This window comes from Malurus melanocephalus, unplaced genomic scaffold (genome assembly GCF_030028575.1).
Source record: "Malurus melanocephalus ecotype Western Australia unplaced genomic scaffold, MMel_1.1 scaffold_256, whole genome shotgun sequence".
Taxonomy (NCBI): Eukaryota; Metazoa; Chordata; class Aves; order Passeriformes; family Maluridae; genus Malurus; species Malurus melanocephalus.
Genome location: NW_026623488.1, coordinates 566,895 through 591,015, shown reverse-complemented (window position 1 = coordinate 591,015; position 24,121 = coordinate 566,895). Strand labels below are relative to the sequence as shown.

At 36.5% G+C, this 24,121-nt stretch overlaps 2 protein-coding genes across 3 annotated transcripts in view; both read left to right on the top strand.

The window, feature by feature from the left end:
* Nucleotides 1–9,144, top strand: part of SLC4A7 (solute carrier family 4 member 7) — a 93,742-nt gene extending 84,598 nt beyond the window's left edge. For both annotated transcript variants that reach the window (XM_057375714.1, XM_057375716.1), the window contains 4 exons: nucleotides 50–181; nucleotides 941–1,032; nucleotides 2,771–2,878; nucleotides 5,954–9,144. In XM_057375714.1, coding sequence (XP_057231697.1) covers nucleotides 50–181; nucleotides 941–1,032; nucleotides 2,771–2,878; nucleotides 5,954–6,035 — 414 coding nt within the window. In that variant the 3' untranslated portion in view covers nucleotides 6,036–9,144. The remainder of the gene's footprint in view (nucleotides 1–49; nucleotides 182–940; nucleotides 1,033–2,770; nucleotides 2,879–5,953) is intronic.
* A 6,897-nt stretch (nucleotides 9,145–16,041) lies between these two features.
* Nucleotides 16,042–24,121, top strand: part of NEK10 (NIMA related kinase 10) — a 68,555-nt gene continuing 60,475 nt past the window's right edge. The window contains 11 exon segments of the mRNA XM_057375706.1: nucleotides 16,042–16,086; nucleotides 16,183–16,256; nucleotides 16,585–16,645; nucleotides 17,797–17,864; nucleotides 17,866–17,925; nucleotides 18,393–18,491; nucleotides 21,161–21,245; nucleotides 21,783–21,822; nucleotides 22,371–22,451; nucleotides 22,804–22,839; nucleotides 22,842–22,868. Of these exon segments, the coding sequence (XP_057231689.1) occupies nucleotides 16,042–16,086; nucleotides 16,183–16,256; nucleotides 16,585–16,645; nucleotides 17,797–17,864; nucleotides 17,866–17,925; nucleotides 18,393–18,491; nucleotides 21,161–21,245; nucleotides 21,783–21,822; nucleotides 22,371–22,451; nucleotides 22,804–22,839; nucleotides 22,842–22,868 (676 nt within the window).

Below are 24,121 nucleotides of genomic sequence, written 5' to 3'. Positions count from 1 at the left end.
TTCATTTAAGTAGCTTAATATAAAGTATTTTGTCTGTGGCTCCCTTTAGGTTCTAGCATTAGTTTTCATTCGCAAGCTCTTGGATTTATGTTTCACCAAAAGAGAGCTTAGCTGGCTTGATGATCTTATGCCAGAAAGTAAAAAGAAGAAAGAAGATGACAAAAAGTTAAAAGAGAAAGAAGTAAGTGTGAAAACAATTGAACTGACCATGTTGTAAATTAGTAGGAAATGCTTAATGCTATTTAAAAGAATTTTATGTGACCTAAGCATATGATASCCTATATACACCAGATCACATTTTGAAATTCTTTACTAATGAGAGTAAATTATTTACTAGAGGAACTGTTGTTGGTGTTTAAGGGCCCAAGTCACTGTTTCAATTATTCTGTTAACTATGATTCATATTTGTGATGAAAATTTGCAACCAAAGTGGAAAGAAGCAGCAGTTAGCACAAAGATGTTGGATCTTTGTCTTTTATTGGATTGTAAGGAGAGCAAATGGAGAGGAAGAGAGAAACGAGAGGGAGAGGGAAGTGGTGGAGTAGAATTCTTTATTCTGCTTAAATTAGTAACGAAACTGTTCATAATATCAGGGACATTTTGCTCATGTGTGTTTTTGTGGAGCTGTTAAAAGCAGCTTCTAGTTACCAATAATACAGTAACTTGCTTGTATACTGTCTCTGTAGAAGTCCTGCCTTACTGTACACCAGCCAGCTTATTTCCTTTTGAACTTTGAACACCCTCCTTCCCCAGTCTCCCATGTTCCTTGGCTTAATAAAACACTTCTAAGAGAAAAGATCATAAGCTCCATCTCCTGCATTCAAATCTGGCACCTACATGGAGCTGTCTCTTATCCCTATGGAGTAACTGTCAGCATGAGATACTTCTTTGATTTCTGCTGCATGAGTAAATTTACCAACTTCTCACTTGGAATTTACAGGAAGCAGAGAGAATGTTTTCAGACAATGATAGCGTACACCTTGCATATGGAGAAGCAAATTTGGATTTTCCTGTAAAAACCCTGAAATACAGGTATAAAATAATGTTAGTCTTTTAAAAGTTTGTGTATCAGATGTTGGAATTTGCTTTATATTGTTTGTTGTGTATAAGTTGAAATTTTTTTTCCCAAGCTTGTAACTTAGCYATGGTTAGGAAACATGAAGAATATCTCATGGTGTACATTAGTATTTTATATTGCATTGTTCTTTAAAACTGCATCTTAATTATAAATTTACATGACCATCTTGAACAGATCAGATGACTCAATTTCGACCAGCTGTACTAAAGGTGAAGAAGCATCCTTGGTCAGTTTCTATGGAATATTTGTGTGCTACTGTGCATGAAATACTGAGTATTAAGCAACTAATAGCATCAGTTGAGCCATGTGTTTACCAGCCACTTGGATTTTTCAGAAAAAATCTGAGTGTATAATTCTTTGGTTTACTTAAGCGAGGGCTATAAAGTTTATAGTTTCTGTGGTACTAACCCCCCATTTTGTAGGCAACCATATTTACTTTRAAAGGTTATTGTCTGAATGTAAACGTGAGATTAGGTTCTCTTCCAGAAARTRGAGTACTGGAATTTCAGGCATGGAAATTCTTTCAGCTTTGGGTAGGCATTTTGTCTCAGTTGGTGTCTCCCTTACTGGGATTGTATTTAGCCGAATTGTCAGGTATTCTCWACTGTTCCAACRTGACCTGAAGATGTGACAGATAAATAGCTTACACGTTTCCTTTTTGTCTCTAATAATAAAGATTGCTACTTAAAAATTTGCCTTCCTTTGGGTCTAGGGTAGTACCAGGTATACCCTGATGTGAGTTGGGAACAGGCAGAAATTTTGACAGGTATTCCTGCTGAGTGCAGTTGTCTGTTCTGAGAGCAGGCTTAATCAGACTTAAGCAACTCGAGTGAAAATCGTAAATGCTAAAGCTTTTTGAAAAAACATTTGAGTTGCTAATTGCTCTCACAGTGGAACTGTGATTTCATCGAATGTGTGCATATTTTGTATGTATTCTGCTGTCTGGTATCTTGTGGGGATCCCTGAGGAAAAATGGCTAATTAARCCTTTTTCTGCCATTTGAAAAACTTACAGATGACCTGGGGTAGATTCTTAAGCTTAAATAKGGAACAGAACAGAAAGCAGACCTACAAGTACAGGAGACTTAGGTCTTGCCTGTAACTGTGGAGGAGAATAGGCTTTGAAAACTTACCATCTGTGAGGGTGAATTTGTCTTCTGCAGCACTTGGAAGGGGARTGGTCTGGCAAAAGAACCTTGCAAAATGTCTAATAAGGCTTTGGGGGAAAAAAAACAACTTATAATCTGTCCAGATAATTGGAATTTCTAGATTTTTAATAGTTTCAAATCTCACTTGAACTTGTAAAATTTTATTAACCTTTCCTCTTTTACCCTTGRATATTTGCTAGATGCTGCTTMAAGTAACTGATASATGAAAGCCCTAGMACAACAGTGTRATTCAATCTATTATTTCTGGGCATGCAAAATAATTTTCTCAAGTTAGATATGAGTTATCTCTCATGTATTCTCAATATCTTATGTGTATCTATGTGAAAAACTGCTGTGTAATTATGGTAGTGCTAGTGAGTTAAGTTCTGAGTTTTTTGTTGGAGTATGCTTTTAAGAGATGATCTCAACTTGTGGCTGTGTAAATATTGAAAGAAGGCACAACTGATGTAAATGATGAGTGACAAGTAAGTATAATAGTGTTGCAAGGAATTGAATACTAACCAGAAAGTATGTTTGTTCTTTAGCATTGATCCCTCAGTTGTAAACATATCAGACGAAATGGCCAAAACTGCACAGTGGAAGGCTCTTGCCATGAATACTGAGAATGCCAAAGTAACCAGAGCTAACCTGAGGTAGCTATAATTACTCATGTGTTTTCTAACTATTGCCTCCTSTTTAGCAGTTGTGCATACATTTATTGAAATGTATTTCAAAGAAATTATTATGTGTGGTTTATTAATCTAAGTTACTGACTTTTTACTTTGGAATAACAAGAATTTGAGTTTAACTCTTTCTCTTTACTCTGAAATKTATCCATTTCTATAAGGCATTGTTTTATTACTATTTTACTAAATGTGTAATTTTAAATAGAAATTTTAAAATTAATATTTATTTGCTTAATACAAGTATTTACTACTCCGGTGAGCTTAGAGTTTCTAAATACTTGAGTGTATATGAGCATGGGAGTGGTTTCATCCTTGACAATAGAAATTCCATGAGAATAAAAGGTAAGTCCAGCACTTTCATTGTTGCTTTGTGCTGCCCTAGGATCTGCCCCACTGTTTTTGTGGATGGGTRGGTTGCTTGAATTGGTTTTTCTCAACCCATTTTTAATATCTAAAAATGAAACCTCTCTCATATACTGTCTCCCCTGAATATGAAGTATAGTTGAATGAAGTATGTAGACAGATCACAAGTCCTCAGTGCCGTGAACATTCCTGTGAGCTGACATGCATCCTCCATGCTGGCCAGTAGCTTTTTTCTCTGTGAGCTTCCCATCAAACCACAGAGTCTGTGTGTGATGAATCATTCTGCTCATCTGTCCTTGTTTCTTTCCTGTCTGGCTGAATCCATCAAGGGAAACAAGGCAAAACATGAATATTTTTGTGGAATATTCCCAAATTCCTGAGCAGCTTATAATTTATAGGGATTGGTGTCTATGGACTGTTCCATTGCATCCATGCAGCTATTGCATAGTAGTTTTTGCCTAGGAAAGGAGAGGATCGGCATGCTTGTCTCRGAAAACTAAATTTAAGCAATCCTGTTGTCTGTGATATGCATCTTTTCTTGGTTGATCCTTTTCAGCCAATTCTGTCAAAGGAAGACATATTCAAAGATACAAAATTGTCAGGTTTTGTATAAAATTATAAAAAGAAAGAGTGAAAGAGTTCATGGTGAGGAGGAGATGTTCATATATTACTGCCCAAGCCATCTCAGGTGCTGTTGGAAGCACTAGTAGTGAGTTAGCACTTGTATACTGTCTGTCTATTCACCTCGTGTGTTGCTCCAAACTAGGCATGGAAATAYGCTTTGTTTTGGCCAGGCAGCAGCTCAACCAAGGGTGAAGGAGACAGGGAAAGAACTTGGAGGTATTGTAAGAGGAGAGCTTAAGAGACTTATCAGTGCAGGCACCATTTCCAGTGAATGTCTAGGCTGYGCTGAACATTTGAACATTTTTTAAATATTAAACACATGTTTGATTAAAACATTTTCAAAACTTGAGTACCACACAAGTGAGTCTGCCAAGAAGATAAATAATAGGAGGCATTAAATAATTAATAGAGCATKTGTGTCAGTATACCCTCCTTATTTAATTTACATTTTTCTTTCATGGTATATTCTTAGAAACCCATTACAGAATTTGTGGACTCTTCKAGTGCATCTCTGATAGCCACTGTGTGTATCAGGATTGAAGAGATACAGACCTGTATTTCTTTTTCCAGAAGCATTAAGATTTTTAGATTTGATTTTCAGGCAGTTGTGTTTTGTGTAGTGTTGCAGTGTTTTTTGTTCTGCTTAGCCTTATATGCATTATTCCATCTATTTGTTATGTTTTGCTATAAGACATTTCCCTTGAATTCCATAACATACCCTGCTTGAGCACAGTACAGTAAAAATTCCATCTTAGTAGGGAACTTGCTAAAACTACAAATTGAAGATAAAAACCATTGGTCCCAGTAACCAGCTTTTTAACAGTCAATCTGATATTGCATTAATCTGGAAAGTGCTGGAAAGCAGTCTTCTTGAGCTTTRACTCAATTGGTTGCTGTTTTGAGGTATTTGCTACACTATGACTGTTTGCTCTTGAGATTCAGGGATGTCACTACTTGTCAGTGAGAAGTTACTCCCAGTAAATTACTCATCTCCATTCTGTTGCAGTTTTTCTGCATAACTATCTTCATCTAGTGGTACAGACAGACATGTAGTGCTGTGGTAAAAATGGTTCTGTAGGCACTCTTTTCAGATTTATATTCAAATACTAATGAGGTTCAAACCAAGCATGTCTTCTATGATTCCAGATGACATGTTGTGTGGGTTGGCATGATTTATTAAATACCATATATTTTTTAAAAAATAATTTTCTAATTTTTTTGTCTTTCCTAAACTGATCCAGATTGTGTTTTCTTTCTACCTTAACCATCTGTTGTAGTTAACACACTCTGTGGAGTCCCAACACACTTGTATTTTCTAATGAGACCCAGAATTTTTCTCTTTGCATGAATTTTTAATATATTTTCTCCTTAAAGAGATGACGCATCCTACAGATGTGTCGTCTCTTCTAAAATTCATCTTCCCTCTTACGCTGTTCCATTTAATTTTCTACTGACTTGTGACTACCTCAGGGCATTCCTTGTTGTCCTTCAGTCAGGCACTGTTCAGTGTCTGTGTCCCTAAGAGTGTCAGTTCAGGTGCCAGTTGTCTTTAGGGTCTTCACTTGAAGGGACACTTAGACAGGTTTCTTACTATCCTCTGCTGTTGTTGGAAATGTGATTCTCCTTTTTGAGCAGACTGAAATGTTTTCCCAGTCTTGTGAACAAAAAGGTTTCYCTTCCCAAGAATAAAGAAATATTAATAATATTGCTTGCTATGTATTTTGAGTATTTTTAACAGGACTGTTTTTCAGGCTGTGGTAGGGTTTTGTTTGTTTGTTTATTTTCAAAGATGTTTTGCATTAACAGTGTCAAATCAATAAAAGCAGTGGAATTTGATATGGTATTTATGGATAACATATTTGTGTTTTCTCTCTTTGAGTTTGTACTGTTATTCTGAAATGTATTTAACAATCACTAAAATGTAATAGAAATGCCTCATCATAAAAGCATTCTTATGTAAATACTTTCAGTGTTTATTGTGAAGCATAAAATGTTTGAAAGTTGACCTATCCTAAAGTGAACCAAACTTACATTTCCTTCTTTGTTTTCAAACAGCCCTGAAAAACCAGAAAGTGTGAAAATAGAAGTGGAAAACACACATGTTGTGAGATAYGTGGATGCTGAAACATCTTTATAGAACGGAACCAATGGGAATTGCTGTATTTGTGTGTGTATATATATCACTGTAGGATAGTGTACCATGGAAGTGTGATTTCCAGTTTAAGAAGCAACATATATTTAAATTCTGCCGTTGTTTAGGGCACTGTAGATATGCTTGCATAATGTRAAGATTTTCCCAGCAAATAAGATGAGTGGTAATCACACTTCAGCTATTTATTTTATTGGTAATTTTATTTTCATTTTTAAATAGGARGACTGTAATGAACGCTTATTATTTTCAATTATCAATATGTGCATAAAAGTTRCATCAGCTTTTGCTGATAATTACTGGTCCACATTGCTTAAAATTTTGCAATACCTCTGTTTATATGCGCTACAGAAGTTTTGTTTTCCATGCAGGCAATTAGTGCTTGTTTTTGCAGGGTATACTTTTTCTGTGGTTTCATAGAACAAATATTAATGTGCTGTTGACAAGAACTACTGTGTTTTATGTCTCCACTCCATGCTAGTGTTTTCTAGGTTCTGTCTCTCCTATTCTACAGAAGTGTCCAAGAGCCCTAAGTCAGGTGGTTAGTTAAGCCTTAAAATGTATCTAAATACCCTGGTGTGCTGCTTTCTTTCTTTTTTTGAATTCTCTTGGGTTTTCATTATTGTCCAGTAGTAGTATGAGTGTAGCAATGGTAGTTACAGTCCCAAGTCAGTATTTACCATTCTGGWCACTCCGTGTTTACACAGTATACATTGGATTTACAAGCAGCAATTGGTCTATAGGAAGTTATAAATACCACATCAGTACTCTTGAATGATTTTCTTCCTCTTTTTGCTTACATTTTTTTCCATCAACTTTCAGAGGCAGATTTACTCAGCTCTAAGATTTTAAAGTATTTCATATCTTCAAATATATTTCTYGGTTAATAAATTTTTTAATTTACTGTGTAGTTGATTACATTAGCTGTAGTTCCATTCTGGAATAGGCTTATGATCAGTATTATTTGATGGATTACTAATTGCTTGTGGTATTTGTATGTACAGTTCTGATCCTCTCTGTTGTAAAGGGCATATATAATAGCACACCAACTTATTTTTAAACACTTTATTTATTATAATTAGTATAAATTTTTATCATGTAAGATGAATTGAAAAAATAAATATTCATTTATTAAAGTAAATGGGATGTTTTGGGGACTCCACTGATAAAGATGCAGTCAGTGCATTTATTGTACTTACATTTGCAAGTTCTARTGTTTAGCATTATAATATTTGAAATAATGAGAATTTTATATATAAATGAAATCTTGATCACTTACCTGCGCAGTTTCCATTCTTAATATTTTTTTTTGCCTTATGCCTTAGTTTCTATTTGTTTAAATTTCCATTATTATCTCTTTACMTTCTGAATTGCCACTAGCCCTTTCTGAATGCATTACAATGGCTTTAATTAGAATCTGTTCTCATTTAGTATTAGAAGATGCTGTTTGCTTAATTCTGCTTTTGGCAAAGTTGGGAATTTTACCATGGACCAAGTGATAAAATTCTCAACAATTACAAAAGGAGCTGATTCTGGAGGAGGGCAGACTATCTGAAAATACCACTTGAAGTGGAATTTTGGTGCTCTTCAGCCAMGTGTCACCTGTAGAGAAGGTAATTGTATATTACAAAAATAAAGCAATCAGTGGGAGTAAATAGAAACATTTAATAATAGTATTTACATAACGTGGACTGTTCCCTTTAAATGTAATGCAATTATTCAGCTTTTTTTCCTTTCCTTTTTTTCTGAGAAGACAGTTTAAAGAAAGGAAATCGTAGTGTACAGCAATATGAATAATGGTATCCAAACTGTCATAAAAAAGGCTCAGGTCAGTGGCAAAGCAAGTGATGTCTGCATTAGCAGTTCGACCAATACTGTGTAATGACCTGCATTTTTAGATAATAGTGTAGCTTGTGCCTTAGTTTGACTTTGTACTCTTTCAGAATATARCCCATGTTTTCCATCTGATTAAATTGGCATACAGTAAAACTACAGTAGACAGTTTCTCAAAACTTTCTATGTTATTTAAAAAATAGACCCAAAAAGCCATTTTAATGTCAATAGTTGGCTGCTAAGTACGTCTTGCCCTGAATCAAGGAGGGAAGAGATATTTCAAGCATTTTATGTAGCATCATCCACAACACAGTAATTTTGTCCTCACAGTGCTATTATACGCTTTGTGTTCACAGTCCTGCAACAATTTCCAAAGACCCMAAAAAATTGCTAGAAGCCTCATGGGTTTCTAACTCTTTAATGCTGGAAATCAGGGTTCCATGGTGCTGCGCTCCTTGGCTTCTACTTCAGAAGGGTTAAGTTTTGGTCAATATTACAAGAAGTGGGTATATTTTGAATACAGTTGAAAGGAAACAAAACCAAAGCCCCACAAGTCTAATCACAGTATTTATTTAGTTGTGTAGATATTTTAATCAGTGCCAGAAATACCATGATTTGGCAAACCAGTTTACAGTGACCTTTAGTTCCAGTGTTCTTGGGCRATAGTTACACTTGCTCATTCTTCCCATATGAACAGAAGATCTGGTATATACGAGTGCATAAATCCATTGCTGTTGTATGGTTAAGTGGTTCACTGCTAATTTTACACCTTCTCGCTTTAGAATCACATGTAGCATTAAAATAAAATGACTAAGGATGTAGTTTATTGTATGTAGATGCATGTTTTGCCTTAATGGATGCAAAAGAGCAGTGATAATTGCTGTGCACTGATGTTTTTTTTCTTCATAGGGCTTAAGCCCTGTAAAAACTACGCCAATGGATTTCCATTCCAACAGTTAGAGGAAAATAAACAACCCTGCACTTTTTATAGATGCCTTGGTTTCCTGGAATGGAGCTTAATGCTACTGTGTACATGGCTGCAGAGCCACCTCAGGAAGTCCCTCTTTTTTTTTTTCTTTTTTTTTTCTTATTTTTCCTTTCTTTTTCTAAGTTATTTATAAATATGAATGTTTACATTAAATATAGGTCTTAATTTTGACCACTCCATTTAAATGATCATCTAAAATGTATCACTTAAAATGCAGTTTTGTGTTTAAATTATATTCTGGAAAATTCAACTCTTTCTATTTTCATATATATTACAGTGACACGCTTTCCATTCTGTTTACAAATGCCCAAGTTAATGACAATTTCCTCCTAGATTAATTTTGCAGCTATAACATAGTATTTTATACGATTGTTCCATGGAATGTTCCAAATTGCCAAGTTGGTCATCATAAAACCTGTCAGGGTAGAACTTGGTGCCCTAATGGTTTGGAATCTTCTTCAACCATTGGCCATTTTTTTCTGCATTTAATGGAAATTCTCCCATTARTTATCATTTGCTTCACCTGCATCTCTGTCTTTTTACAGTCACTTCCTAATTCGTGCCCTTTGCAAAGGCAGGTTCTACAGGCTGTAAAATATATCTGTAACAAATGGGTGTCACATCGCAGAGCCTGCACCGCTCAAAAGGGTTTGTCTTGTACATAGGTTCTGTAAATCATAAAGTAAATGGTTCATGACTTTCAGTTCACAAAYRTAATCTGTCAGGTGAGCACCACAGYGAGCTTAGTTTTCTTTTTGCTTTCTTATGATTAGTAATGTTTTAATTACTCATCTAGRACAAAATTATCAAGTACAGTAAAATGTGGGAAATACTTTGTTTATACTGACAGTAATTTATTTTATGGCAAATTTTAAGACTATAGATGCACACAGCTTTGAGTCAGCATAAGCGTAGTGCTATAAATAAAGCAAATTGCTCAGTAACTTTAACTCAATTTTATTTTATAATGTTTTTAGTGAAAACTTATAGAACTTTGTAGTTGGCATTGAACTTTACCTAAAGACACTTTCATATTGAATTTAGTATCTGTTGACATTTATTTGGAATAATGAATGAGTTTGAAAATTGATACTTTTCTAAATTATTTTATTGGAAAGACACATCATTTATAGTATTTTCCTTTCTATTGTTGCTGATGCTCCTGTGCAAAGGTGTCTTCCAGGTTCAGCTTCTGCGGCTGAGCTGCAGTTTTGATTTTAATACTCTTTATTTGAAATGTGACTACATACTGTATGGTTCGAATTTTTTATGACTGCTTTTCTAATTACAGTGACGTTTTCTTACTTTATAAATAAATCCAAAGCAAACGAAAACATTATTCCAGCTGTAGAATCAATATTCAGTTTATACAGAAAACACAACTCTCAGACTTGTCTTTAATGTGAAAGATTCAGCCTTTGTGTTGTTTTAATTACTGCTAGAAAAAAATTATCTTTTGTAACGTTTCAGAAAGTTGGTAAAAGCAATAAACAATCTCCTGAACTGTATTCCGGCCCCTTCTGTTTTAATCGCGCAGGGCCGGGGGGTGCTGGGGTGAGACCCAGCGGGGCGGGCTGGGCCGCGGCGTCCCCGTGACCATGGCAACGGCGCCGGGCGGAAGCGGTCGCTAGGCAACCGCGSTCCCGCCGAGCACGGCGGCTCGCGATTGGCCGGCGGTGCGGCGCGCTCCAAGAAGACGGGAGGCGATTGGCCGAGGGGTGGCGTGCCGGCGGAGGAAGAGTCGCCGTAGCCGGGGCCGCGGGGCAGAGCTGTGAGTGGGACGGGGCGGAGGGAACGCGCTGAGGCACCGCCGGGAGCGGGAGGGGGGGATACAGGACAGCCTGGGGAGGGGCCGGTCGAGTCCAGAGCAGGCAAGGGTAAGGAAATCGATACAGTGCCCCCGTCCTCCTCCCGTTCCACTCAATGCCGTGTTCTGCAGCCCTGCACCTCCACCAGCTCTGAGCTTTCAGTAGGCATTGAACAATCTCATCATTCCCAGAGGCTCGAAGTAACAGCGATATAATTCCCTGTAAAAGTCTGCCTAGTAGCGAGGGCGGAGAGGATGAATTTCAAAGAGCTACGTGTTATTCTCGAATTGATACTGAGCTGCTCCGTAGACCTCAGAAATAATCCCCTATTCTTTTTTTTTTTTTTTTTTGGTAATTCCATTTTTTTTGTGTTCCCCTTACCTGTGTGAACTGCAGGTTAACAGGATGCATTAAGGCAGACTCTGCAGAGAATAATTGAAAAGTTATGCTCTGGAAATTATCCCAGGTACTGATATTGGGTGGATTCGTGAATGTAAGAACAGGCCTGGCCATTTATGGCTCCACTGGAACTGGGGCGGTGCACAGAAAAAACAAAAAAAGCAAGAATGAAACAAACCCAAACCAGCAGAAGCTTGAATATTTTCATTTGTCAGGAAAGCAGGAACCTTACACYGGATCCTAGTTAATCTTTAGAGAATCTCCCAAGAAGTTACTAAAGGAAGGTTGAGATATGTATATGTGTGTGGAAGTTTTTGTGTATAGGAAACACACAGATTTCTGTGCTGATTCAGTTAATAAAATGAAAGAAATATTCTGCAAACATTGTCTGTATGGGTTCTTCAGTACAATTTCCTAGACAGATTATCGCTGCTGGGTATCTATTATGACTGCTGTATTCTTTGGGAAGAAGAGGGGAAGCCACCCACAGTTCCCTTTTTTCCCATATGACTGGGTAATGAAAAGTACCTTTTGGGAGGTTTTTGTCACCTTTGATGCTTCCTTTGCTATAATTGTGATCATGTTTGAAATCCTTTTCTATTTTGACAGTAGTATATTGATAATTGCTCTTTTAAGGAATGAATTTTCACCTGACCTTTGTCTGACTGCGCTTATGGTATTAGATAGGGTGTTAGATACATTCCTATCTAGCAACAACATCAAAAGTCTTATTAAAGCAAACACATCTACTGTGTCTTTAGCCACCTTAAGCCTGTTATCCTGTRTATGATTAGACAGTGGAATTCAGCCACTGGAGGGATTGAAGAAGGAGTTCAAGGAAAAAATCAAGCAACTAGTTTGCTTATGAATTATCCATATCCAGTAGTTATTGCTGAAAACATTATAAAGAATGTGAGACGTCTTCTTGTTGAAGAGACTGCTACACTGTCATCGCTGGGAGTAGATCTATCCCTTGACACTTCTTTGTGGTTTTGTTTATTTTGGGGCTTGTTTTTACCTTCTGAAGTTTATGTGCTTATGTCATCTGGGACAGATACTAGACTGGGCCACAGATCAAGTCTGGGGTAATTCCTTTGTCTCCTGTTTCTTATCATGTGGATCCTTTTATTACTGACAGGGTTCTTGGAGCATTTCTTGTCCTATCCTGCATTCCAGTGCTGTCAGAATAYACCTCTGTTCCTATGTAATTGAATCAACACAACTAATTAAATGTAATTATCCCCAATTAAAAAGAATRCATTCCTATTGCTCTAATTTCATTGTTTTAAATGGAATTAATGAGACTCTGTAAAGACATTTTCCTTTTAATGTGTTTCTGTTCTTTAAAAGAGTTATCTGATCTCAATTTTTATCTGGCATAACTGAGTGTTGCTTGCTGTGTTTCTTATACATTCCTCATGGCTGGTGTAATAGCAGAGGGATAGTTATGAGGATAGTGAATTGCCTGGCTCCATGGAAATTTCTGCTGGCACAAGTAAAGAAGAAACATGGGGTGGGAACTTACTCAGTGACTTCAAGAAAGTCAAATAACTATGTGAATAGGTAAGGGAATATTCATGTCTGTTTTCTCTCTGGTTTCTGGCTGATAGAAGGAAAATTGAGTTGTTTCTGTTTGTCTGCCCTTCACTCAGGACACGGTGCTAATACATCTACTTGACTTAATGACTGGCTACTGCAAAAAGGGACTTTCTGCTCTTCTCCCTTGGTTTRCACCTGTGCATTCCTCCCTTGTCAGCAGAGACACACATCAGGCCACTGTGACAGTGAGCTAAATTGGTATGGAAATAACAATATAAATGGAAGCATATTATTTTCTGTGTTTAGCTCTCTAAACTGGCTCAAATTTGGGTTGGATCTAGTAAAGAAGTAGAGAAAAACTGCCATGGGAAGGCGAGGGGAAGGCCATTTTCACTGGCAGCTGGCTGTTAATTAATTCAATTAATCTTTGTAGCAAGGGGAAGGGCATAGCACTCTAAGCTGCATAGATAAATCTTCCTTTCTGCTTGTTGTCCCTGCCCTTGTACARTAGAAGTGCTTTGGAGACAAGTTAATCAGGGCTAAAGTAGGAGAGATTATTTGTAACCTGAATCAGGTTTCCCAGATCAGTGAGCTGTGCATCTGAGATAATGCTGGGCAGACAGACTAAAGAGGTCTGTGTAGGGTCAGTTTGTGGCCAGAGCTGGTTTCTTCCTTGAGGGTCTTACTGACATGCGCTGACTTGTTGGTCTCTAGGAAACAGAGGGGTAACCTCAGGGTGAGTCCACAGCGCTGTGTGGGGGTTGTAGCCTTGACTGAGTTGCATCCCTTCATTCKCAGCAGCAGTGAAGGGAGTTTGGCTCAATGTTTGTCAGTTTTGCACAGGGCCTTGTGGATCTGTAATGGCAACAAACCTTTRAAATATTAGTCATCTGTTACTCTGTTTCATCTTTACCAAGGTAGAGTAAACAGCAAAGAATTGGAATGGCAGCCCTAAGGCAAGGTTGGTCGAGTGTTGTAAAATGTTCTAAATAATCACAAAGCTAACAGTTCTGTATTAAATCCTAGCCATMCTGGGAATCCTGCTGTTTGTGGTTTAGAGATTTAACCTGAGGATTTCATGTGATGCTGAAAATTTTAAAGGTTTGACTCTGTTTGCTCATGGACAAGTTGTTTGTGTGTGGTTTGGTTGTTCTTTAATTGGTTGAAATCTGTTCTTTGTGCACACATACTCATGGTCAAGTAGACAAGTTGTGAGTTTCTCAGTATTTCCTACTGWGCAAATGTGTTGCATTGTGTCATGCCTCAGTAAGATCCTAAATGGGTGAGGTACTGGGKAGATGATATAATATCACTGAAACAATACATGGAAATTCTTACTCATGAGGATTCTTAATGTGCTTAGTGATGTACATGGCTTCTCTTAGCTTTTAATGCTTTTGAAACAAAGGTGTGAAGAAATGCTTTGAGCAAACAGCATTTGGTTCAGTCTGAACTCAGTAGTTTTTTCTGCTAACTGGTCGAACAGATCCTGTTTATATTCATTCCCTGGTAATAACTGGTGCTACAGMAGTGTTCTGAGGTGTTTTTTAAAAACCCTGTTGACCAGATGCATGGAAGACAGCAGAGTAGTTTCTTGTGGATCCAGATCAATTATATCCAGATTCCCTGTGGTAGGATAAAGGCTTGTTTAAAAGACTAGAAATGGATAAACTGGGCTTACAGTTTCTACTTCTGAGAGGGATTTAATACAGTGCACAAGTTCATACTGTCAACAGTTGCATTTTGGGTAGTTCTGTGATGCGAGATTGTGTAACTGGGAAAATTATATTCTTTTGGGAWGGAGCAGCTTCTGGCAGTTTACAATGCTTTTGTTTCAAGACCAGTTTTCTTCTATTTTGCCTTTATGAGAAGAAAAAATAAAAATCAGTAGCCGAGGAATTCTACACTGCACAACAAGAAAAGCAGGCCATCAGGTTTGGTATAGAAGATCCTGTTAAAGATACACTGAAGGGAACTTCCAAACAGCCTGTGTTTAGTGAATAATATGTGTAGAAAGTAACAGACTCTGGCATTATAGCCTTGTTTTTTCAATTGAAAGTGCCCCACGAATATGCTACAGCTGTGTGCACTTCTCTAGGCTAATCCTATAGCCCCAGTTATTCCTGACCATTCTCTTTTTTCACTCAGAGAAGCATYAATATAATTGCTTTTTGTGGYAACAAGAGGTTCCTCTTGAATATCYTCTTTCCATATCTTTCTGTGTCTTTCTAGAGCTTTGTAAGACTTTCAGGAGAGGTGGTGTGTACTGTGCAAGTGACTCGCTGAGGTCTGTTGTGGGAAATCAGACCTACAGACTGAACGTTTGTCTGCAGGGATTTAATGTGTTTTAATGGCCCTAATGAGGCCGTGCCATTTAGCTCTGCTCATCTGTGGAAATAAGCTGTGTGTCCCACTGCAAGGAAAGCATACTATTATAAAGCATACTCATACCATACTATTGGTATAAGGGCATTCAGAAGACCTAGATTCTAAACTGCTGAAAGTTTCTGTTATTCTTTGGTAGACTGTGTGATCATAGATTSATAGAATGGTTTGGGTCAGAAAGGACCTTAAGATCACTGAATTCYAAGTCTCTGCCATGGCAGAGGCACSTGTCACTATATACCAGGTTGATAACAGCCCCATCCAGCCTGACCTTGGACACTTCCAGGGATGTCCACAACTTCTCTGGACAACCTGTTCCAGTGCCTCACCACCCTCATAGTAGAGAATTTCTTCCTAATATCAATCTAAACCTGACTTCTTTTAGTCTGAAGTCATCATCTCTTGTCCTAACACCACATGCCCTTGTAAAAAGTCCTTCTCCAACTCTCTTCTAGGCCCCTTTAGGTATTGAATTGCTGCTTGATGTCACTCTGGAGCCTTTTTTTCTCCAGGCTGAACAACCCTAACTCTCTCAGCCTATCCTCACAGGGAATGTGCTCCAGCCCTCTGATCACCTTTGTAGCCCTTCTCTGGACTTGTTCCAGCAGGTTTCAGATGGGAGCCCCAGAGCTGGGTGCAGTAGTCCAGGTGGGGTCTCAGTAGAGGGGAAGAATGACCGGTCTCAATTCGCTGCATGCATCTCATTATTTTTTTGTCAGATACCTCCTTTCTCTACCCTTCATTTGAGTTGTTTATTTGGATGATATAACTATTATATTCTCTGTTGTCTGGACAACAGCTTGTTGTTGACAACTTTGATGTTAGCCTGTAACCACTGCTGTAACATTACCAGCCAATTCCAATTCACAGTGACAAATAATGGTAATAAGATGAAAGAAAAAAAAATACATGAAATATCAAGATGGTATCTACACGTGTTGGAAAACCAAGGTTTCTGTATGGCAGGTTACTAGCTTTCTTATTAATATCTGGATTTTCAAAGGATATTGTGATATAATGTCCAAGGTTTCACGCTGAGGAAATGGCAAAGCTGGTTATTTTTCTAGAAGTGGTATCAGTTGGTTCTGTAAGTAATCATCTGTTCCTTTTGCTGCAGTGATGTAATTCTTTGTATCTACTTTGTTTTTAAGGAAATTAGGTTTTAGCTCTATAATGATAATAGTGTCCTGATCAAGACAAAAAGTTGAAGAGCACAGAAAAAGCAACAGACAAAAAGCCTCCTGGGATCTCTATGAGGTATAGTATGTGACGTTTTACTTTGAACTTCAGCAGGACTCRTGTGGAATTTGCTCTGGCTGCCAAAGCAGAATGCTTCAATTTGAAATGCAGTATAAACATGACAACTGTTACTCTGGTCACAGAGTTTATTTACACCTTTGTTGATTTAAGGCATTCTGGAAAAGCTGTAAATTCTTCTGTACGCAAAATGCCGACACTAGGCAACTCTAGAAAATTTTATTTTCTGTCAATTGCACTGCTGCTTGTTGACCTTCTTTACACTTATGGAAATACTTTTATGTAACTATTATTTAACAACACACATGCTATTGTGTTTTTTTCCTAGGGATTATTCTGCTCTTAAAAGACTCCAGTCTCTTTTAAGTGTTTAGTCAAGGAACCAGCAGGTATTTTTCCACAGCTGTTATTAAACGTGCTTTAAAGTTATAGTTAATGGTGATTATGGTTTGTGGCATATGCTTAGAACATTGTGCTCTATAATGATTAAAACATGATAGCAAAATTTTGAGTAGTGGATGTCATTGTRCTTGTCTCTTTTCTCCCCTATTTTTTTTGGCAACATTAGAACCTTCTGTATGGGACAAATCAGTTTAAGAGTGGGTAAAAGAATGGAACTGATACTCTTCCCATTCTACTGTACTGTATTTTTTTTTAATTTCAACAGAAAAAAAAATTCTTTTCCTTTTGTGTGTTGTGCAGGTTTTATCCAGCTCTTATTGCATATAGTCAAGTAGCCTAGCAGATTTGTTTTCCTCTRTGCTCTTTCACAATGTCACAAGAAGGTAGGCTTAGAGATGTGTGAGCTACAGCATGGGGAAGAGTGGTAAAGAGTATAAATAAGATCAGCATTTTAACCATAAACAATTTGTCTTTGAAGAATAACACTTCAGCTAAAAATATTCAGGGCATAAATACCAACTTGCAGGAGAAAGTCAGATCTCCTTCACCTCAACTCACTTMGTGTAGATTGTATTTGCCATTTGAAGCAAAGAAAACCAACACATGGTGATGGGTGTGAGTCTTTGGACTCACAGAACATTTTCTCCCTTTCAATTCTGTAAAAAGATATGACAAAATGTCTRGAGGATTCATCCATGTGAGGTAGGAGTTATGCACTTTCTACCTGGTTAGAGGCCTGGAATTGCTTCTGAGCAGAAAGCTGAAACATGTGAGTTCTACAACCTAAAAAGAATGTGAAAGCTATGCAATTATAGAATTGGGACAAGTAAGAAGCCTAGACAATGAGCACAATAATCGTGTGCTGCAGATTTTGTCGAGCTTTGCTATTATAAATTTTAAAGGACACCGTTCTTCACATTTTACTTTCCTTTGTGTACTTGTTTTCCAGTTTTGCTTTGCATCAGTTTTCTATCACGTCAGTTTTGTTTTGCAGAGGGGATGTGTGTATTCTATAATGGCCAGTTTTAGGTCMAAAGTTCAAATCAGAACTTGAGAAAAGGTACTTTTGCTTGATAATATTCTCATAAAACTTAAAATGCAGTGCTTGCCTCATGATTSCTATCCCTTCCCTCCTTAGCTTCCAGCTATATATTCTGAAAGTGGTCAAACCAGTATGACAAAAGCTTGACAAAATGTCAAAAGCAATGAACAAGTTTAATGGTCAAAGACAAGAATTAGCAGAAGCTGTTGAGCTTGAAAAATTTAGGTAAAAGTAATTAAAAAAAATGCTGACGATTCCACTCATATCCCTGAACATCTTTATGTATCACCTTGTTGAGGTGTTGAAAGCATTTATATTTTTACATGTCTGTTACTTGTACTTTTCATGTTAATTCAGTATTTGAGACAAGAATTATGTGTTTTAACTTTTTAAACCTGTTTGTTTCCTGCCTTTGTAAGTTTCAAACTTTCCCACTCAGCAGAGTGTACTGGTGAGAGTTAATATACTCATTTTAAATAGTGATCATTTCTTTATTTGGAGAAGTTATACCATTCTGATATTCCCAAATTGTGCATGAGATGAGATGGATTGTTAAATGTCTGGCAATTTGAAATTGTGTTATTCTGTAGTAACTGCTGATACGRCATTTCTTACTTTTTGTTACTAATGTTATATTGTAGCAATGTAAAATTGTCTTGCAGCAATTCACCTTTTTTTTATTTCCTCATTAGCATGACTTACCAGAATGAGAGAAATTTTAGCAAGCATCCCAAACATCAGCTGTTTCAAGGTATGTTTACAACTTTAGGTAAGAGCAGACTTACCTGTAGGTCAGCATATGAAACACATTCATAACCAAAAAGGAGGGCCACTCTTTCTTGCCTTCCATGAAGAAGYAAGATGCATGGATAATATTTCATATTATTTCAGTATACCTCTATGTGGAAATTACCAGCTGCACTTCTTTTCATAATCTCAGTTTTAAACAACCACTTCTATATTGGCTTTGAGGAGCAAATGCTCAGGTTACTGGGACAGAAAAAGGAAGGATTGGGTATATTACAAAACTTGGATGACCAAAATTCTAACTGCTGTGTTTTCTTGATCATTTGTCTGTCTGTGTCTTGATCATATGTCTGTAATCTATGGTTTGCTTTCCTAATTTTTTTTTTACTGATTCTATTTGTATTTTATGGACTCCTGTCTTTATAGAGAGAGACCAGTGGCTTTCATAAAATTCAGATTAGTTTATGCCATTTTTTTTGTATTTATTTGTATTTGTGTATATAAAAGGAAAGGGAATTGGAAAGGGAAATCCCTTCCTTTAGGCTCCTCTCATTTARGTGAGGAAGAAGTGCAAAACCTTAAAAAAATAGGGGGGCAGAGAAAGATATTTTCAGGGRAAAAATATGCATGTTTCAGGATTTTTTTTCTCTACTTCAATCCAGTGTATTGTGTTTTCCTCTTTAAAGCCCAGAAACATTTTCTAAAAAAACCCCTTTAGAAGCCTAAAGAAGGAATCCTAGAGCATTCAAAAGTATTAATATGTAACTGCTAGAATTTACAGAAGAATCTGAAAGCATCACATAGTGTGCTTAGACCTTTTTTTCAGAACCAACTGGGGAACTAGGGATCTCATCTTTGATTATCTAAATGACAGTGAGTTTATAGCAGACCATTTAAGTGATTTGTAAATCTGGTACCACTTTTTTTTGTATGTGAACTCAATACTCATCAGTGTGAGCTCAGTGGCTCAGCTTCATTTGCCAAAAATCTAAGAATAACTTACACTGTGATTTCCCAAGTTCTGTTTATACATTGTGGCATGCWTGGCTTATATTTTGGTTTTCTTGGATGGTTCTTTGTGATAGTCATATGGCAAAACAAACCTCTTGTATTAAGAATGAAAGCACCCAGGCAAGGTTGATGAAACAAATATATATTAATAGGTGTGTAAAACCCATAAGGTAACTGGAGTTACCAAGGTGACTTAATAGCCCTTTGTAAATATTTTACTATGACWGTGATAATGTCCTCTCTTTGGACCTATTGCCATTTCCTTGTGTTGGAGCCAAAGATTGTCACCTTGATCTGCATTACACACGTTGCCTGGCATATCCATGTTGGTTGGGTGCAAGAAAATATCATCCCCCCTTACTAGTATCACTGTGCACACAAGTCCTGGTTGCAGGTAGTTTTCTTAACAAGAAAGCTGTGATCAGCTTAGCTTAAGTAATTTGAACAAGGAGCACAACTAAGGCGGAGAAAATCCTGCTGGCATAAGCTGGGTATATACTGGTGTATCTAGTAATGTGTATTGTAAATGTAACTACAGTAGAATGTAGTTACTCTCCAATGTTAACCATTTGAGTCCACCATGGTAATATCTTCAGACCACTTGAAAATCTGAAAATCTACAAATTTTGAACACAGGTATTAGGCTGCTGTTTTCTTTCCATGGAAGTTTTGTGCTGTTCTGAAGTGGCCAATTATGGAATCATAATGAAAAATGGTATTASTTTGGGCAGAATATTGGCATAGAAGGGCTGAGATTCTGTTAGTATCTATTTATTTTTATGGAAGTATTTTTAGCTATTGGCATCATTCCCAACAGCAAATGATGAAATGGGAAGAGAACTGCCATGACCCATACACTTCTGTTTCTTGGAAACAAATTCGTGGAAACAAATCCAAACAAATTCTGTCATCTCAGTTAAAACAACAACAACAAAAAAAATGCATGGCAAAGTTGTCTAATTTTAGGTTTATTTTAAGTAGCAAAMTGGGTATATATGCTTTCAACATACAGTGGAAATATTGATGCCATTACTGGTATTTTATGCARGATTACTGTCCCTGGATGCTTTCTGCAAATCTGATTTGTGTTTTCTGCCATGTCTTATGCTGGAGAATCATATGGAGAAATATAAAGGAGTAAGTTTTTTTTATGGAAATACAATCCTATTTCAAGAACATTTGAACTAAATAATAATGTATTCCAAGCAAAATAGAATTAGAGTTTTTAAAAGCCAGGACAGATTATGATAATTCAAAAGAATATTTTAAATGTAGCTATTTTTACTTCTGTAGAACCCGTATTTTTGTCTAAGTGTTTTTTGTGCACTGAAGTTTGATGTGTGGTTTCTCACTTACTTTGCCCTTCTGGGCCTTGATCCAAACACTACAAGTTTATATCRAAGCATGGTTAGTTTGCTTATAGAGATAAGCACGTATTTTCCTGCATCAGTTCAGTGATAATAAGTATAAGTAATAATAGTAAGTATAGCTGGTAATGCTCATATAATGAAATAAATTTATTTATAGCTACTACTGTGCTTGAATACAAATGGCGTTAAAAGTTCCATGGTATGGTATGTTGTACAGTTGTTGTACCTCACTAATCTTCTAGTCAATTGATCCTGAATCAAACTGTTTTATTTAAGTGTTTAAACACTTTTTTTATTGCATTTGCTTCATGTTTTGAATATTTATTTTACAGGCAGTGGGTTATTCAAGCTCCATCCATCCATTTTTTTAGACTATTAATTTGCCTGAGATTATTAGCAAGGTATCCATGCTATAAGGTCAGTATGTCAAAATACTGTTTTTTGCTTGGATAAGGGGAATGCATGTAAGTGTCATGCATGAGTTGTGTTGGTGCTTGTGTGCAAAAGTATTTGTTCTTATGGATGCAAACTTAGGTGTATGTATTTGTATTTCTGTATGTGAAGATTAAACGATTTGCAATTAATATTTAATTAATTTTAACAATAYATTAATATTTTAATATTTAATTAATGTTTAGTTGCAAATAAATGATTCCAAWAGTGATTTTGCACCATTATTGCATAACTTGCTCAAATTCTGGTATTTCTTATGTCACATCTGTTGTCATGTCTGACCATAACAAAAACTGTGAATCTGCATAACACATGGCTTGGTCATTGCTCTGAGCTCTAGCCTTGGTATTTGACTTTTTCATACAGATATGTAAAATTCCAGTAATGTAGCAAGTAAAGTAAACTGAAGGCTCCAGTTTGAGAACCTTTAAAATTTGACCTCTTATATTTTTATTTATCTACTCATTTTAAGTAATTCTGACTTTTTAAATTTTCCTGTAGGAAATGCTGAATATCCTGGGTGGAATGGAAAATCTAGCTCAGGTAGAATTCATCATAGTACTTTTGCCCATTATGTTGCTTGTCAGTTTATGGTGATTTGAATGAAATATACTTCAAATAGAGTGTACAATTATTCTAGGGTTTTGGAAGTAAGTGAATCTGTTCCTCTGTTTGCACATGAGCAGTTGGTGTGGGTTTTTTCACTAGTTTTCAAAACAACTGTCCTATAATCTAGCTGCTTTAATCCAGGACTTCTAGTTAGGAGACTTAAACCCCTCCTGAAGTGGGAGGAGAATTAGAAAAGCCAGCTCAGTTGATTCAATCAAAAGAAACTGTAGACTTTTCAAGGGAGATGAGTGAGGTCACCCTGAACTGTAGCAAGTGGCTTGCAAAGGAAAGGCATTCTGATAAAATGTTGAAACAGTTTACATTTGGGGGCTACAGTACYATTGCATTACAGAATATGTTTTTCATGAAACAGATGCACCACCTAGAGGCCATTTCTGTGCTTGACAGTCTAGGTTTCTGAAGTCTCCAAACTTCTTTTTTTTTTCTAATGGTATCCTTCATGTTTCCTCCCCTACTTATAATACATGAAAACAGTAGCAAATGGCTATCTTAATTATGGAGAAGCGCAGCATGACGTAGACATGTTGGTCAACATAACATGTAAGTGCAATAGCTGATAACAGAAATTATAAGGCTGCTCTACAACTTTTTGTATGAGGCTTAAAATGTTTAATATACCTGAGGTGGTCACTGAGTAAAATATTACTAGATTCATTGTAGGCATCATCACACAAGTAAAAGCTGAAATTCCTGTGGGAAAGAACATCTTGTTTCTCTGCATAAGTAATATTTCTTTAAGAAATTAATATCTTTTTATGCATTGAAATAAAAGAGTAAAATGAGTTAGTCAAGATTCAAAGAATTTATACAGTGTTTTGCTCTGTTATCTGACTTGTAAAATGAAAATATTAGTGRGAAAGAGTCAATTTATGTGACTTCCCTTTTTCCATAGACATTTTTCAAAARCTTGCTGCTGTTAAAAATCAAAGATTATAGCAAGTGGAGCACATAGACAAAGTGCTTTATGAAATTGCTAATTTTGTGCAATTAGCTACTTAATGGAATGATGTATGCTTTTCAGATTTGACCTAGGTGGGAATAAACTCCTTACCTTGTCAGACTTGTAAGATAATCGCTGTGTTAGTAGTGTCGTAAAAATAATTTCTTTTATCTAAGTTAATTGATCTGATGCATAGTTATTTGTTGTCTGAGATAAATAAATTTTCCCTCTAAAAGGTGAGATTTTGTTTGTGGATTAATTGTGTTAAAATAAATTTTGAMTTTTTCGTTTAGGGATGTGTGGATTTAGAGGAATTAGAAAATGTGCYATTTTAATATCTCTAATATCAGAACAAGGTCAATTTGTGATACCTGTGTATTTTCACTCACATACTGATATAACAAAATCTTTTCCAGCAGTTTCATTGTAATCCATCTCCTCTCTCTCTCCACTGCTGGCCGCCAAATGAAGGCAAATGAATTGCAGGGTTACCATAAAGTGAAAACAATCTTGGTTCATCTCTTCTTTGCTCCTGGCAGACCTGAGTGGTTAGATGGAAAGCATGCYGAGCCCTGACAGTTCCTGGGATGCCCAATATAAACGAGCAAAAGTGAAAGACCTGGAGCTGCTGTAGYTCATGCCAGAGGCTGAGTCAGATCCCACATCCTGTTAATCAGAAAATCATCAACATTCCTTCAATGTTTAAAYATCTCAGCTAAGACTGCTAGCAAAGCATCACTGCATTTCACTGAGAAGCTGAAAGACTTTCAAATTTTATACTACATCATTTATCACATTTAAAATTCTGAAGAGGTTTTTAAAATTTCATGCTTAATTACTTCACACATATAAATGACCTTATATATGACTAAGGATAGAGAACTTTAATATGTGGAAAGGTTTTTTTTGGTTTTTGTGTTCAAAAATTATTTCAGTTATATGTAAATCAGAAGTTAGATGTAAGSTAGAATTTGAATGTAGACAGGAAGATGATGAAGTTCAATACTAGTTAAGGATAATTTTAAATTCAGATATGAATCTGAATTCAGGTTTCGTTAAACACATATGGATCTATTTTGCTTCAAGTGGAAGTGGACATCCTTAATTTTCTGTGGGAAATCTACCTCAATTGAAGTTAAGGAAGTCTTGTATAAACATTTTGAGGGATMTATCCAGTCACTTTCTAAACATGAAATTCAAACCATGCTAGAGAAGAATCATGCATTTTTGTGTTATCTGTGGGACTAGGCTATTCAGGTTCCACAGGTGG